The 15,837-nt window shown below is 35.3% G+C and overlaps 3 protein-coding genes across 12 annotated transcripts; 1 reads left to right on the top strand and 2 right to left on the bottom strand.

The window, feature by feature from the left end:
• Positions 1 to 2,613: 2,613 nt before the first annotated feature.
• Positions 2,614 to 5,631, bottom strand: LOC118487330 (protein trichome birefringence-like 34). Its single transcript, XM_035984065.1, has 5 exons — positions 5,216 to 5,631; positions 4,260 to 4,437; positions 3,928 to 4,124; positions 3,579 to 3,737; positions 2,614 to 3,070 (listed from the first exon to the last, which is right to left on the bottom strand). The coding sequence occupies exons 1-5, from the start codon at positions 5,578 to 5,580 to the stop codon at positions 2,722 to 2,724; spliced, it is 1,248 nt and encodes a 415-aa protein (XP_035839958.1). The 5' UTR covers positions 5,581 to 5,631; the 3' UTR covers positions 2,614 to 2,721.
• A 2,869-nt stretch (positions 5,632 to 8,500) lies between these two features.
• Positions 8,501 to 10,094, bottom strand: LOC118487241 (formin-like protein 14). Its single transcript, XM_035983903.1, has 2 exons — positions 9,600 to 10,094; positions 8,501 to 8,518 (listed from the first exon to the last, which is right to left on the bottom strand). Exons 1-2 carry the CDS (start codon positions 10,092 to 10,094, stop codon positions 8,501 to 8,503), a joined length of 513 nt encoding a protein of 170 aa, XP_035839796.1.
• Positions 10,095 to 10,234: 140 nt separating this feature from the next.
• Positions 10,235 to 14,456, top strand: LOC118487328. Of its 10 annotated transcripts, XR_004881383.1 has the most exons (7): positions 10,236 to 10,403; positions 10,478 to 10,548; positions 11,119 to 11,185; positions 11,345 to 11,925; positions 12,029 to 12,337; positions 13,524 to 13,657; positions 13,808 to 14,438. XR_004881383.1 is itself a non-coding variant. In XM_035984063.1 (5 exons), the coding sequence occupies exons 1-5, from the start codon at positions 10,366 to 10,368 to the stop codon at positions 12,096 to 12,098; spliced, it is 372 nt and encodes a 123-aa protein (XP_035839956.1). In that variant the 5' UTR covers positions 10,235 to 10,365; the 3' UTR covers positions 12,099 to 12,317. The 10 variants fall into 10 exon arrangements, 2 of the variants coding, with proteins under 2 accessions (XP_035839956.1, XP_035839957.1); XR_004881387.1 differs by having other exon boundaries at positions 10,235 to 10,403; positions 10,678 to 11,925; positions 12,042 to 12,337; positions 13,808 to 14,456; XR_004881380.1 differs by having other exon boundaries at positions 10,235 to 10,403; positions 10,678 to 11,925; positions 13,808 to 14,443.
• The last annotated feature ends 1,381 nt before the right edge of the window (positions 14,457 to 15,837 follow it).

The raw sequence follows: 15,837 nt of genomic DNA, 5'->3' as shown, positions 1-15,837 counted from the left end.
GATTATATAACACACACATTTTTTTAAAACAATCAAAATGAATAGTTATACCTCTTAGGATGGGTCCAAATTAAAACTTTTCAGGAACCAAATACATGAACACTACCATTAATGAAGCAATAACCATTCAAAAGTTTACTACTTACATGCTTATCCACATTATACAAACCATCCCAAAATATAACTAAGTTGAGTAACATGACACCAACATGAGTGATAACATGAGTGATTTTAGTGTCATTATGTCATTTAAGTTCATTGAAATTTAGTTGACGAAATTGAAATACCTTAAACATCATTACTCGAGTCTATTATCATTCCAGCATCAACGAACCTTGAGGTTCAAGGGGGTAGCACCCCTTGCAGGGTCCATAGGATTGATCCCCTGGTGGGAGTCTTGATTCGGATCTTGATATTCACTAACACATTTTTTAGGTTTGTTGGAATTCGTTGGTATTTACCGATGGGTAGCATCCATAGTAAAAGTCTATTGGTGATACTTCTTTATTTAGTAGTGATATCGATAAATGACTAGAATGTCTAGGCGGGAATCTTGTAAAAAGTGTTATCCTCGAAGTTTCTTAAAGATAGTTCATTTGTAACTTGTCCCATCCCCCCCCCCCAAAAAAAAACCTGGAATTTCTCGTGTTAGGTGTTCGTTGGTAACTGTCGGTCTAACCCCGAACATGGATTACGTCGACAACATATCCATAATCACCGATGGATTACGTCGGTCTAACCCCGGTTGTTCTAATTAGTTTTCCTTTTCCAAATTTCTCTTGATGTGTACGTTGGGATCCATCGAAAATTTTCATCATTTATTAGCGACAAAAGTATTCCATCGGTAATACTCCTTTGTTTAGTAGAAGTGATGATATTTGAAAACATTTGGTGTGAAAAAAATTTGCTAACGACCCCTAAATAGGTAATTTAGGTATCAAGTCGTCGACATAGGTAATTTTGGAATAGAAGGATGAGTATATGGTGGAGTGGAGGTTGTTTAATAAAACAACCTCATAAAATCCTCTATACTATGTATAAAAAATGTCCTTTAAATTTTAGTTAAAATAAATTTAAACTTTCATGGGTTGATAAATAATTAGACCAAGATGTATTTAGTGATAGTTTAATTAGGACCTAAACGTGTAACATCTCTGATGTGATTGCTTGTTTCACATATTCAAATGTTTGAGTTCAATTGCTTGTGTAGGAACAATCTGTATCATGTTAGTTGCTAAGGGTGTGCTTGATTCAGTTCGGTTTTGATTTGAAACCGATATGATTGGTTTTTGTATTTTCTGAAAATTGAACTGTCAGCGTTTCCTTTAATTTGGTTATCTTTCGGTTACAGTTAAAAAGCCGCTTTTTTAGTTTATGTTTTTGTTGATGTGTGTCTTGTTGTTAGGAAAGTGTGAACAAAATACACTTGTTGGGTAAACCTATTTATTGTTTTTTGTTCTGTTTTATTTAATAATTTCTACCAAAATATACTCGTAAGCTAGCATTTGTTCACCTTTATAAGCTACTATTTAGTGTATTTATTACTTATCATTGGTTGTCTCACCTAGAAAGAAACTGTACTTTGGGTACTCGAACAAGAAAATTGTTAGATATTGAGCTGGATTAATCAAATGTTCTGTGTTGTTAGTTAGTTAAAGGAAGTTAATATTGGTCAATGAAAGTCAACAGAGTTAACGGATAAAACTGAGCAGCAGAGAACTTTGGGCAATATTTGACAATTTGGTGAAAGTTGAAGTATAGTACAGAGTGTTTAATACTTTAAACGTAGAGGACTAAAGATGTCAATACTGTTGTATGTTTGGTTAGAGTCTCTTAGTAACCGTTGGACAATTGGGGGTATAATTAGGGCTTCTAATTCTTGTTGTATTCATTCACTCAATTGAGATCTTTTCTGTAATTGTTCTTGAATTCATTTTAATGTTCAATCATAATCAATTCCTTTGATCATTGTTCTTTCAATTCTATTCTAATTCCGCATTTAAGGTTAACAAAAACAATAAATCGCTCTCTCACAACTAAATACAAATGAAAAGTGTTTTACCTCATCAAAACATGCAATATTTATAACACATTGTTGCATTATGCTAGGCGCGCGTAAACATATTAAAATATGAAATGGGCCATGCTAGTTAAACAAAATAAAATATAAAAGGGGCCTGTTATAACCCTGTTCGATTTTTTTTTTGTTATTGAAAATGATTATCTGAAAACCGAACCGAAATTTTTGGTTATGGAAAATTTTCGGATGGGAAACAAAACCCTACTATCCTGCCTTGGACAATGGGGTCGAATCTGATAACGAGGGTGAACATGAAGAATGGAAGCAGTGATTAGGAGAAAACCCGAACTGGCGATGACGGCAGACATTTCATATTGAACTAGAAGGCATTTGCATGGGAGCACACATTGAATAGAGAAGTTTTGACATTTTGTATCACATTTTTTTTTAATCCATGCAAAATGAAAGTAAGAGACCGTTGGAAAAAAATATGTTTTTATGTTTTCATTTCAAGTTTTACATTTTTAAACCACGATGCTCTCTTGTTTAGCTTGTGGGGTAATATTAGACCAAGATGTATTTAATGATAGTTTAAAGACTGAACCATAGTATGTTATTGTTTTAGGAATAAAAATGAAAAAAAAAAGAGAATATGTACATGGTGCATTGACATCTAATTAACTAAACAATATATGGTATCTTCATTGTTGAAAAATATAAGCATATAGAAGCTCATTCCATACATCAGGCACACCAGGAAGACACCAATGTATACAATCTGAATAACTATTTGGGTTTGATAATTGTTCTTCACTCAATGCACCCCATTGTTTCCTATAAATCGATGGATGACCTTCTTTCCTGTATTCTGAAAGTTGAGTTATGTTGATGATTTCAACTTTCAAACCTCTTGTTTTCAATTCATCAACGGTGTTTTCTACTATTCTCATCATGTTTGGATCTGTTTTGTTGCCGGTATACCCCTCCTTCGTAATCAAATCAGTCTCACTATAACAATTTTGATCACTAGATCCACCCCACTCTTCAGCCCTACAATCGATAATATGGTTTTTTTCTCTTTTAGAATCACACATTTGTTAAACTATATAAGCAAATTGATTTTAATAATCCAGACTATGACTTAGTGTCCAATCATAATTTGTAGCAGTAATGACGCTCTCAACTTTCACTTCACTTGTTAATGGCAATCACACTCTAATGAAAAGAAAAGTGCCTTTTTCGGTCCCCTCACTTTTTGTTTTAAACATTTACAAAATTCCGATCGAAAAAAAAAACAGTCATTTATCCATTAGGGGCAAACGGACTTACTTTTCGGTTAAAGTGAGATTGTCTTTCACAACAAAAATAAAAAGTAGGACTGCTGCTACCAGTCATATATATTTTTTTTATTATTAATAATAGGTCATTGTTTGGATAATTTAAATCCAGTTTGTCGACTATACAAAAACATTGAAAATGAAATTAAAATATCAACACTAGCATTTGTAATAAACTTGATGCTAAATTAAACTTGGACAAAATTGAATTAAGTTCTTACTTTTCATGAACAGGTGACATGCTGATGAAAAATAATCGAGTCTTTGCTCTATCAACATGTATCTCTAGCCAGTCCGACCATGTTTTAAAGGCCATTTCATAGCTACGTAGATTCTCCACTTCTTTATATATTCCGTTTTCATCTTTAAACGAACCCCACCTAATTAATCATCATTAAATTCAACATCTTATTAATTAATTACAAAATTACTTTTGTAAGCAACATATAGTTTAATTTAATTGTAATTAATGGACAACATATTGATGTTTCTCCAACCATGAAGACTTTTACCTACAACTATTTGATAAAAGTTAATAAAACAATCTCTAGATTGATCGTATAGACTTACAAGACTTTGATATGAGGTTGTTTCCACCAAAGATAGGAATTGAAGACTAGTATGTCTGCATCTGTCCAAACCTTGGCATGCTTTTCAATGGACTGCGTCCGAACGATCCTTTCAGGTAACTTATGGTTCACTGGGTCGTCTGAGTTAGACTCGACCAACAAAGGTTCCCAATAGAACTCGATTGACGCGTTGTAACCCTTCATCGCATCAAATATTCACTCAAAAAGATTAGAATCTTTCAAATTACATGATAAATTCGGTAGTTGTTTAATTGATATACCGAAACGAAAACAAAGATGTCTATTTTACTAATTAGCTTTTTATTTACTTACAAGAGCTTTATAGATTATTAAGTTGGAACCAGTGTTGTTCATGAGTTTCATGTTTGGATCATGAATGGATGAATCTAATAGACAAACCATTGAAACCCATTGACCTCTATTTAAAGAATCCCCTACAAACACCATCCTCTTGTTTCTTAGCTCCTCCAACAATCTTGTTGCATTGAACCTAACATGAAAACATAACAAATTATAGAATAATTAGCAGAATGAGTGAAGAGATTAAAACTCATTCAAGCATAACAAATCATAGAACTTATGGACTAATTTCTACATTGGATATCCTAACATTTAATAGGCTGTTCAAAAAAACACGCAGCTCAAAGCTCGCTTGATAAAATCTTGCTCAAATGAGTCATGGTAAACTCATTTGTTCGACTCGCTTAAATTTTAACCCAAATTTTAATATACATAAATTATGTATTATGTGTATGTAAAAAGTATTACTTTATATATACATATATGTGTGTGTAAATCATACAAAATTTTACATATTAATTACAAGTTGACTTGAAATTTTTACTAGACGAATTTCATCTCGTGAAGATAAACGAGCCGTCGTTTAACTTTGAACCCAAGCCCAACCTGGCTCAGATCGGCTCGTTTACGGCATTAAGTGTGTACCTTGGACAAAAAAATTGTTATTGTGGTGTTTTGTAGTGCACTAAAAATAAAAACATAAAAATTAGTTAACATATATATGTCCCTCAAAGAAATTTGTCGTGACAAGAAATCATGAATCCACCACACGCACATGATCAGGATTGTAACTTGTTATGTATGAGTCAGGGTATATAGTAACTTTGAAAATAAGACTGTGTGCGTATAAGAATGTAATATGTAAGCATGATTATGTTTAAGTTGTAACTAATCTGATCTCCGACATATTGGGTGCACACGTGTGTGTGTATGTGTTTTTTGAGAGAGAGAGAGAGACGGAGAGAGACCTTGGGATGTCACAATGGTGAGGTTGCCACCTCCAATATTGATAGCTCAAATCCTGTCTTCCAAACTTGTTGCAGGCCAATTGATCCGACATAAATTTGCATTCTTTCTCTTTGTAAAGAGGGTATGACTTGTCATCATACACCCATTTCCCAGAAAACATATTGCACTCCGGCTGCGAAGAGCCAGAAGAAAATGTAACATCTACTGTTACCGGAATCATGCTAAAGGTTACATATTCACGGGCTATATAAACTGCTGCCATGAAGAAAACAGCCAAAAGAAGTGAAACAAAAAACTGAACGATACTAAATTTTACTGATGCTCCCCATGTTATGGCGACCAAATTTTGGTTCCTTGCCACCATATTAAAATTATAAAACTGATTACCCTTTGGAAAATATATATTTTTTTATGCAAATTCAGGCTTCCATGTTGAGTTTTCTCCCCTATTTAAGTTTCCAATAGTTGGTGGGAATTTATTATTCTTTTGTAAGAAAAATATTGATGAGCTTTTGATTGACGAGTTAGGAGTAGTGGCCAAGTTGGAAATAGATTAGTTTTGAAGTACTCATGGTCAACATGATTATAATAACTTTTATGTTGCAAAAAATTTAAAAAGTTAATATTTGAATTTCATTGAGTTTCTCCTCTTAGAATACCAAGCTAAAAAGCCAAGAAGACATAAGAAAATACTCATGTGATAAGATAATAAATAATATTAGCATGAACCTTGAAGTGTCATATAAAAAATTTAGGGACTATATTCTTATGAAACAAACAAACACTACAAAATTGCCTACATATGGTCGCAAGCAAATTTATTATGGGTGTACCTATTGGAACACCTATTTGTCTATCTACACACTTTAAAAGATGTTTTTGTCCTTATATGCACACACTGCAGTGTCGAACTGTGACCAAAACGCGGCGTTTTGGTCCGGTTAACCTAACAAAGACTGACGAGTTTCTGACGGGTCTGTTAACTGGACCAAAACGCCGAGCTTTGGCCGCATTTTGATCCTGTCAACCAGATAAAAGACTGACACCCGATCTGGTTGACAGGACCAAAACGCGGCCAAAGCTCGGCGTTTTGGTCCGGTCAACAGACCCGTCAGACACCCGTCAGTCTTTGTCTGGTTAACCGGACCAAAACGCCACGTTTTGGGCACAGTTCGACACTGCAGAGTGTGCACATAAGGATAAAAAACACCTTTTTATGGTAAGTATCTACACACCAAGTGTCTAGATAGTTTGGGCCTTTATTAAAATCCTTTTCAACGGAAAATTTTAATCTGAAATATTTTTTAATATTGTGGACGCATCGAAGGCTAATCCTTGGGTTAGTGATCTTATCTGTAATTTAGAACTCGTAGGTGTAATCTATCGGTAACTTTATATAAAATCAAATCCTTAAGGTCGCGTATGCATAGCATAATTTTCAATATCCACGGCAATGTGAATCAACAACATATTACCAACAAGTAATGTGTGGTCATTTAACCTTTTTTTCTTTATTTAGTTTTTGTAATTAAAACATTTGTATGTATGTTGAACTTTTTTTTAGAAAATTTAACTATCTGTCGGTGATTCTTTGTGATCACCATGAACACATCCGTCAGTGAATTTTTGGTCTCTTAAAACTTATTGGATTTTAATAATTCTAAGTTTTATGTGTTGGTCGATGATAATCTCAACTCTAATAATTCCTTCTAACGATACCAACTTGTAAGAATTTGGCCCCCATCGATCATTTTCAAACTGCATGTGCATTTAATTCAATTAAGGAGAGTGCAGGTGCACATGGATCTATTGAAAAAGCCAAATTCTTATATGTTATAAAGGATCAATGCAGACCAAATTCTTACAAGTTAGGATCGTTTGAGAAAATTTTTAAAGTTGAGATTATTATTGGCTAACAGGTGAAACTTAGGATTATTAGAATCCAATAACCGTTAATTAAAATATTCTCTTATTATTATTATTATGGTTTAGGATCCTGTACAAAGTGCTTAATTTGTAAGAAGTGTAAGAAATATTCCTGGAATGACAAGTGTCCATCCTCTTAATTAATTCAAAAGGGTAGTTTTGTAATTGTACATTTTTGTCATTTAATTCAAATTCAACATAACTGATCCAAAAATAACCGTCCATGAGATTGTTTAGGGATTTGAACGAATTTTGTAATTTCCATACGATTGTGTTATACGTATCTTTCAATCATCATTAATTATAAATACATAAAGGATTATCAAATCGATATCCCCATTCCAGTTGTTTAACGTCTGCGCCTTTTTTCGATTCTGGTGTTTTATATCAATTTCAATGGAGTCCAGCGATGCAGGTTAATGTGTATCATAGTGTTTTATTCTGGTGTTCTATTAAGTTGTATGGTGTTATATTCATAGAAGGTTGCTGGGGATTCCAGATAAAACACCATGACTTGAATCATGGCGTGGTGTTTTATCTGGTGACATTGTTCATGGCATAGTGTTTTAAACATCTGGAGACAAAACACCACGCCATGAACAATGTCTCCAGATAAAACACCACGGCATGAATAATGTCTCCAGATAAAACACCACACCATGAACAATGTCTCCAGATAAAACACCACGCTATGAACAATGTCTCCAGATAAAACACCACGCCATGAATAATGTCTCCTGATAAAACACCATGACTTGAATCATAGATGTTTAAAACACCACACTATGAACAAGGTATCCAGATAAAACACCATGACTTGAATCCTAGTCATGGTGTTTTAAAATCTGGGAATGTTTTGTATTTATAAAACACTACGCCATGAACAATGTCTCCAGATAAAACACCACGCCATCAACAATGTCTTCAGTTAAAACACCATGACTTGAATCTGCGATTACGTTTTAAAAATCTGGGAATGTTTTAAAGTATGAAGAAATTCGCTGATTTCTTTTTGGAGATTGATGGCGGTTACATATAATTCGCTGATTTTTAGGAGTTTGATGGGTGGTTTTGAAACGGTTACCATATTTGAAATGTTGGAAAAGTCACTATTGCCCTTCAATTTTTACATAAGGTCCTTCTAATTAAAACACAATTTACATTTTATACCCTATTGATCTCAACCATTAGATCAAATATCCAATGGTTTAAAACACTTCTTACCCTTCTTACATTTTAGACACTTTTTACCATATCCCTACCCTTATTATTATTATTATTATTATTATTATTATTATTATTATTATTATTATTATTATTATTATTATTATTATTATTATTATTATTATTATATACAATCATTCGTTTGCAATTAACTAAAAAGAACATTAATAAATCAGTTGACACGTAATTTTAGTAAATTGATGAAAAGATAAAGAGACAGTTGGGTCCTTACGGGCTTATGGTGTCGTGGGCTGGCAAAAGGAGATGGTTTTTGGTTGGTGGCGTTGGGAGTTGGTGACATGTCTAAATGGTATTCGTTAGCTTTAAGAATGTCTCATCTCTAATTTCCTCAAAATGAAAAAGAACACATCCACTTTGCATCTCCAAAAATTATCCAAAGTATTTCTGAAAAGACTATAACCAAATTTAGTGCATCTGAACCTTTACTACATAACATCGTTTTTCTCCAAATATGAAAGTTTAGGGTCTATTTGGTATGGATAATTGAATGGATAGAGGAATGGAATGGATGAGGTAATGAAATGGATGAGATAATGGAATTGATTATTACCATTTCATGTCTTGTTTGGTTATAATGTGAGAATGGAATGAACCATTACTTTTTGTGGTTTGCTATTAGGGATGGCGATCAAACCCGAACCCGCTGGGTAAACCCGAAACCCGACACATTTGGGACGGGTTTGGGGTCGGTTAATAGGGTTTGGGAATAGTTTTTATTTTTTTCGCGGGTTTGGGACGAGTTTGGGATTTAGTGATATACCCATTTACCCGACCCAATTACCCGATAAAGTGTACCCGTTTACCCGATTGTATACCCCATATAATTTCTTTTATATTATTAAATATGTATATATATATGATACATCCATTTTTTACACATATATGTATTCTATTCCGTATACATTATAGTTATTTGATATATATATATATTTTTTTAATGACAATATAAAATGTAACCGGTTAGTAATTACCCGATAGATATCCAATAGGTTTTGAGATGAGTATACCCAACGAGTAATCATTTTAAATTAACGGGTTTACCAGAAACTCGCGGGTATACCCGATACCCGATGGGTATTTACCCGCTAGAAACCCGTCAGGTTTTGGGACGGGTTTGGGACAAGCTTATCTAACCGGGTTTGGGTTTGGGATTACCTAAACTCGTCCCAAACCCGACCCATTGCCATCCCTATATGCTATGTGAGAAAAGACGAAGGAATAAAAGTGGATGGCGGTGGTCAATGATGGGCGGCGATGGTGGGTGGAGATAGGTGGCAGTTGTAGCGGCGCCGGCGGTGGTGGATGGAGACGGCGACGGGTGGTGACAGCGGTGGTGGTGGTGGGTGATGATGAAGGTGGGTGGCGTCGGTTCCTAGAGGTGGTAGCGGTGGCGATGGTGGTGGAAAGTGGTGGCGGTGGGTGATGGCGGTTGATAGCAATGGCGGAGGTGGGTGGCAACGGCGGCGGTGATCGGAGGTGGCATCGGCGATGGTGGCGAAGATAATCGAAGGTGGGTGGTAGCGATGATCGGAGGTGGCAACGGCGATGGTGGATGGCTACGACGGCAGTGGCGGGGATGGAGGTGGGTGGCGGCAACGACGGTGTCGGGTGACGGCGGTGGCGGGGGGCGGCGGTGACGTGTGGCGGCGAAGGTGGATGACGACGGCGGTTGACAGTGGTGGTGGTCCACTCCATTCCACCTCTCATCCCTACATATTAAACGCTACCTTAGAGTAACTATATAAAGCAAATCCGATGGACAAGATTGTAATTTTACCATGATTACAAGTTACGAAGCATCATGTACAAGGATGTGTAAGCTATTTTAGAGGGATTAAATCTGTATTTCACCCATAGTTTGAAGACGCTAAAGGGATAATCGGGGGATTTCAGCCTTCCCTTCCTGTTTCGACGACGATTGAATGCTTCCGTTTGTAATCGATTCAATTCCTTCAACCCTGCTTCAATTCATGCTCTAATGTTTCAACTTAATCTGGTTGAATTTGAAGGCAACATGTATGACTTTCGATTTTGGTTTGGAAACCGATTGCCAGGTGATTGTTAATTTGCTTATTTTGTTTTTGTTTCAGGAAAGAGCTTGGATTGTGGCAGCGTCGGATATCCATATGTCGAGAACGTGAAACCCATTCCAGATCTTCAGGTGAGATTTTGCCCTAATTTTGATTATCATGTGCATATTTTACCTAAAATGATTTCGGTATTAAATACTCCCTTTTCTCTTGATTTGATCTTCAAATGAATAATTTGGTTACTGTTGTTCATCATCTAGGAAACATGGCTAATTTATGGAACAAAACTTAAAGTAAAAATTTTAAAAAGTGCAGGGGAGCATTTGTAAAAGAGGTTTGTAGTGTAAACTGATTCTGAAACTTTAGGTGTTCGATTTTATAAATTTTTTGGAGAAAAAATTTACAGTTATTCGCTTTTGCAGATAACTTCTGCATTGTACTCATGATATACATCTGAAATAGTAATTGTCTATTGTGTATTAGGTATCGTGATTGACACAAGTACTCCAAATATGTGTTTGGTTGGGAAATACTAGAAGTAATCTAAAATGTGTTTGGTTGAGAAATACTGGAATTTTCTGTCAAAATTAAATTATTTTGAATACAAAATATGTTTTTAAAATATAATGAGTTTTGTGTACGGGAGTTGCCCTGTTTGTTTTTTAGTTGATTTATACTGTGGTTGTGTCATACTCACACAGTTTGACACACCAGACGAAAACTTAGGACGTCGTTCGTGTTATCGTCATTGTCAATACACGACATTAGGTAAATTCCCCCTGACTAGATTTCTCAATTACTTCAAATGCTTACATTTTGTTTCTAAGGATGTTTAGTGCTGAATGTCGGGCTGGTGTTTTGGTAGTTTACTTTTTTTTGTATTTTATAATGCTTTTCTTTTGTGGGATGATAACAACTATCATGTAGTTGCCTATGGGGTTGTGGCCTCCTGCGAACCATCGGCGAGCCACCTCTCCGGTGAGGGTGCGTTTTGGGTTCAACATGAAGGAATGCAAATCTTTTCAATTGATGTTCAACTTGGTGGGCTTAGATTTCCCATTGGTGGTGGTGATCACAAGGTATTAATGTATTATTGTTAATGTTTATTGGGTTTTTGATTCTTAAATTTTAGTGTTGTTTTGCCAAGAAAGTTTTGAATTTTGTTTGAATTTCTAGGGTTTGAAGATAAATTGTGATAGTATGATGTTCTTGTAGTTGTATGATAGTATTACATGTGGTCATGTAAATTGAATTTAGGTAAAATATTATCAGTTAAATGAAAATTGTGAGAATTTGATCCCTGATTCACTTAACTGCACCATCAACCACTGCCATATAATTAGATTATAGCCGTGTATAATCTAATTTCTAGATTATAATTTCACCTTTTGTCTTTGTTGTGCCTGCAACAACCGTATGTGGCGGCGATTGGGGGAATTACATGTGTTGTTCAATCTTAATTCTAATACACGATCAATTTCTGTGACGACGATCGGTAATTCTTCGAGGTAACACGCTATATTCTCATTAATTCTTCAATTATAATTGTATGGTGTTTTGATTTAGGGTTACTTTTTTTGGGGTGCTTTGTTGTTGCAACGGTGAGACTAGGTGGTTGTTTCAGATGTTTAGGATCAAGGGAAACTGGCTATTAGTTGGACCATTACACTCAAGCAACTGAAATTTTTATGAATTACATAATGAAGTTAGTTTTGTAGAGTACATGGTACTATGGCCGAAGAGTTTATTCCACCTTTACTCGGCAACAAAAGTTTCCACGCGCCGCTGGTTCTGTCTGTTTAAAGTGTAAATTTATAGTGTTGTACCTGTATGTTTTGTTAGTGTTTCTATAGATCTATTGTGGCTGTAATCATCTCAAGAACATAATTTCTTGCTGCTTCTTTGCGTCTTCTGAAATTGGTATGATTAACAATTAGTATTCTTTTTTATTTCTTCTTATAAATATCATGCTATTTTCTGTTATGTTTACATATCCATGTTTATAGTTTATATAAAAAGGGTATGCGTATATGTATTTGGTTGTCTTATTTTGATTATGAGTTGAATGAAATGACTATTCGTAGCTACGGGTGTAAACGAGTTGGGTTGAGCCCGAGCCCGACTATGCTCGAGCTCGGCTCGTTATGTTTTTATGAAGCTCGAGCTCGGATTGGTTCGAGCCTACTTATTTAAGCTCGACTTGGCTCACAAGTAAACCCCAAAGCTCGAGCTCGGCTTGAGCTATTTTGAAAACAACCTCAAAGTAGCTAAAAGCTCGGCTCGAGCTCGCTTCAATATCGCTTAAACGAATCTCGAGCTCGGCTCACCAGTGTTATTATTTATTATTATTATTGTATTATGTATATAAAAAGGATAAAATTATGTTTGGGCTCGCGAGCCTAAACGAGCTTTGTATTTCAGGCTCGAGCTCGGGCTCGTTAAAGCTCAACTCCTTCAAGCTTTTAACCGAGCCGATCAAGAGTAACTCTCTAGCCTCTAGGCTTGTTTACACCCCCTATTCTTAGACTACCCACTATGGTGATTATTTTCACCAACCGGTTGCCACATATTACAAAAAGACAAAAGCCATATGCAATTTAAAAATGTAAAAATAATTAAATGCTTTGACCGGATCGGCAAAACAACCAAAGGTTGCAAACAGTTGTTCAATATTATAATATATATATTTTTTCTTTTTATATTATTTAAGTGGTTATCAATATAGATTATTGTAATAAAGAATAATTATAAATTATATTTATTTAATAAAATATTGGTGTAGGTTGGGTTGTGAATGTGAGTGAAAAGTTGGATTGGATTGGGTTGTGTAGGTGGAAGAGAGAGAAACTTGTATTTTAATAAAATATTGGGTTGGGTTGAATTGTGATAGTGGATAGTCTTAGCCATAACGGACCTAATGGTAGGTTGATCTAAGTAATCAAAAAATTGTGTTTCTAAGAACTCGTCATGATATTTTTTATTTCATCATATGATTTTATTATTGTACATAAATTCCTTTCGAATTATTGTATTTAAGAGATTTAGTTGTATATAATGCCACGTATTTCGATTTTAGTTTAAATTCTCCCCCTCTCTTGGATTACAGTAAAGATAAGGCTAAAGATGCTATTTACTTATACAGAAGGCATATTAATGGTTTTGCCCAGTAAGTAGTTGATGATGTAAATGTTGTCTTGAGATGGATATGGTGAAAACACATCACATGAAACTTTGACACAGGTTAGCCTTCAAGATCCTTTTTAGGCATGTGATATTTATAAAAAGTTAATTGGTCTATATTTTACTTTAGTTAAGGGCATTGGTAACTAAAACATAAATTTCATTCTCTTTTTCTTATTTATGCATACATACACATTGATGTACAACAAGCTATACTAATCCAGATATCATACCGGAGCTCATATATACAATAAGACACACTACCGAGCTTTTTCAGCATTAGTTCAACAGTCGACTCCAGCCGGGCTTGACACTATTTGTTGTAAACCAGGTCTTTAATGGCCTGAACCATCACCTAACTGCCCGACCCGCCCAACATTCCAACCGATTCTTAATAACAGTGTACTAATTATTACCATCTACACATGATTCTTATGGAAGATATCGATTATCTAAAAAGTAACATATTATTATAAAGATAAATCGTTCATTTAAAAACTAACAGTACTTGATAAGCTATTTACAAAGTCTACTTAACAAAATGTATTCATTTGACACAGAAGAAGACCCCAACAAGAAAGCCAAGACGGAAGACCCACACCGATCTTAGTAAATGCATCGTTCAAGTTGGTACTTTTCGGCCAAGTAACTTGAACGATGCTTTTGTGTCAAGTGAATCGTGTTGTTTTGGCATAGAGAGGGTCTTGTTTATAAAAAAGTGAGGTGAGATGCAAGCTTTGTTACATGGGGCTTATGTTCTCTTGATCTTTGAAAACGTTCCTGTTTATAAAAGTAACAATAGTTTTACACCTCTGAAACTTTAAAGGCAGAGAAAAAAAAAGCTTCATTATCTACTAGGGTAAGTTATGAAGAATCGAATAGGTAAATCACATCTTAGTTATTATTATTATTATTATTTTAATCTCAAGGACAATTCTTGTATTTTATTTTATCTTAAAACATGCCTTATGTATTAGTTATGTATCGCGCGGGAATCCTATTATAGTCGACTTTGTGAATTGATATATTAGTTGTCTTAACAAATTGCTATTAAAAATAAATTTTATGTGATACCCGCTACGCAACGTGCGCCAAAAAAAATATAAATACTTGCGGTAACGCGCGGGCATTCCCACTAGTCTATATTAAACCATCACTGGTGCTCTAGTGGTGGCAAACGGGTATTTAACTTCCATCTATTGTAGGTCCGGGTGAGTTTTCTCCTCCAGATCTCAAGTTCGATTCTTGGTAATAGGGGTTTCTCATTAAGCAGTTTAAATTGGGGATCTATTGTGCGAAGGGGCTCTCTAGCACGGACCCGATTAAGACAACGTATGCTAGAACTCCCGACGTTCGTGAATAATTCACACCTTAAATAAAAACTATATCTATATTAATTAACATAATTCTGTATTTTGTTTCAACTATTTTAGGGTGAGGGTATTGATACATCCCTACTTTTTAAGTGCACATACCCCCAGAGGTGGCGTATAGGGCAATAAGAGGAGTATATAGTGTGAAAGCGATTAGTGTGCCAGAAAAAGGGTTTTGATAAGCCTCTCATTGCCCTATGAGAGGCGTATAAGGTTGTGGTAGTTGGAGCATTAAACCCTATACGCCTCTCATTGAGCAATGAGAGGCTTATCGGTACGACTTTTGATGAATTTAAGGTATAATTACTGACATGAAAGGGAGTTCAGTCTGAAAAAACGTGAAAGTGACCCATATAACCCTTATCGACCTATACGACCCTTATCGACCAAAAGAGTTTATTTACCAAAACATACGGGATTTATGGCTTTCAAAAATTTTCAAACTCATTCCGATGAAATGATGAAAATTCTTAAATAAAAACGTTGGTTGAGACCGTGAAGCATAAAGATGTCGTTTTGGGACATTGGTAATTTTTCGCGAAGATTCGAACCAGTCGTACGTCTCCAAAAGCGTTTGGTTATCCGGAATTGATCGAGGTGAGGAGGAGGTTGTGTCCGTGCCTCGTTGTGATGACGGGGGTGTGCGACCCGTGTTACCTGACTTGAACCAGGTGTTTGTAGATGAGGGGGAATCATCTTACATTGCCCAAAGTTATCCGCGACACGAATACGGGACTTACCATTCGTATACGGAAAACCAACACAAGTTAGAGTATGAGGAAGGTGCTAAGGAGTATGAGAAAAATGATAACGAAGTCGAAGAAGGTGCTAACGACTTTGAGGAAAATGATAACGAAGTCGAGGAAT

Source organism: Helianthus annuus, chromosome 15, assembly GCF_002127325.2.
Source record: "Helianthus annuus cultivar XRQ/B chromosome 15, HanXRQr2.0-SUNRISE, whole genome shotgun sequence".
NCBI lineage: Eukaryota > Viridiplantae > Streptophyta > Magnoliopsida > Asterales > Asteraceae > Helianthus > Helianthus annuus.
The sequence above is the reverse complement of the archived record's forward strand: the minus strand, read 5'-3'. Positions and strand labels throughout refer to the sequence as shown.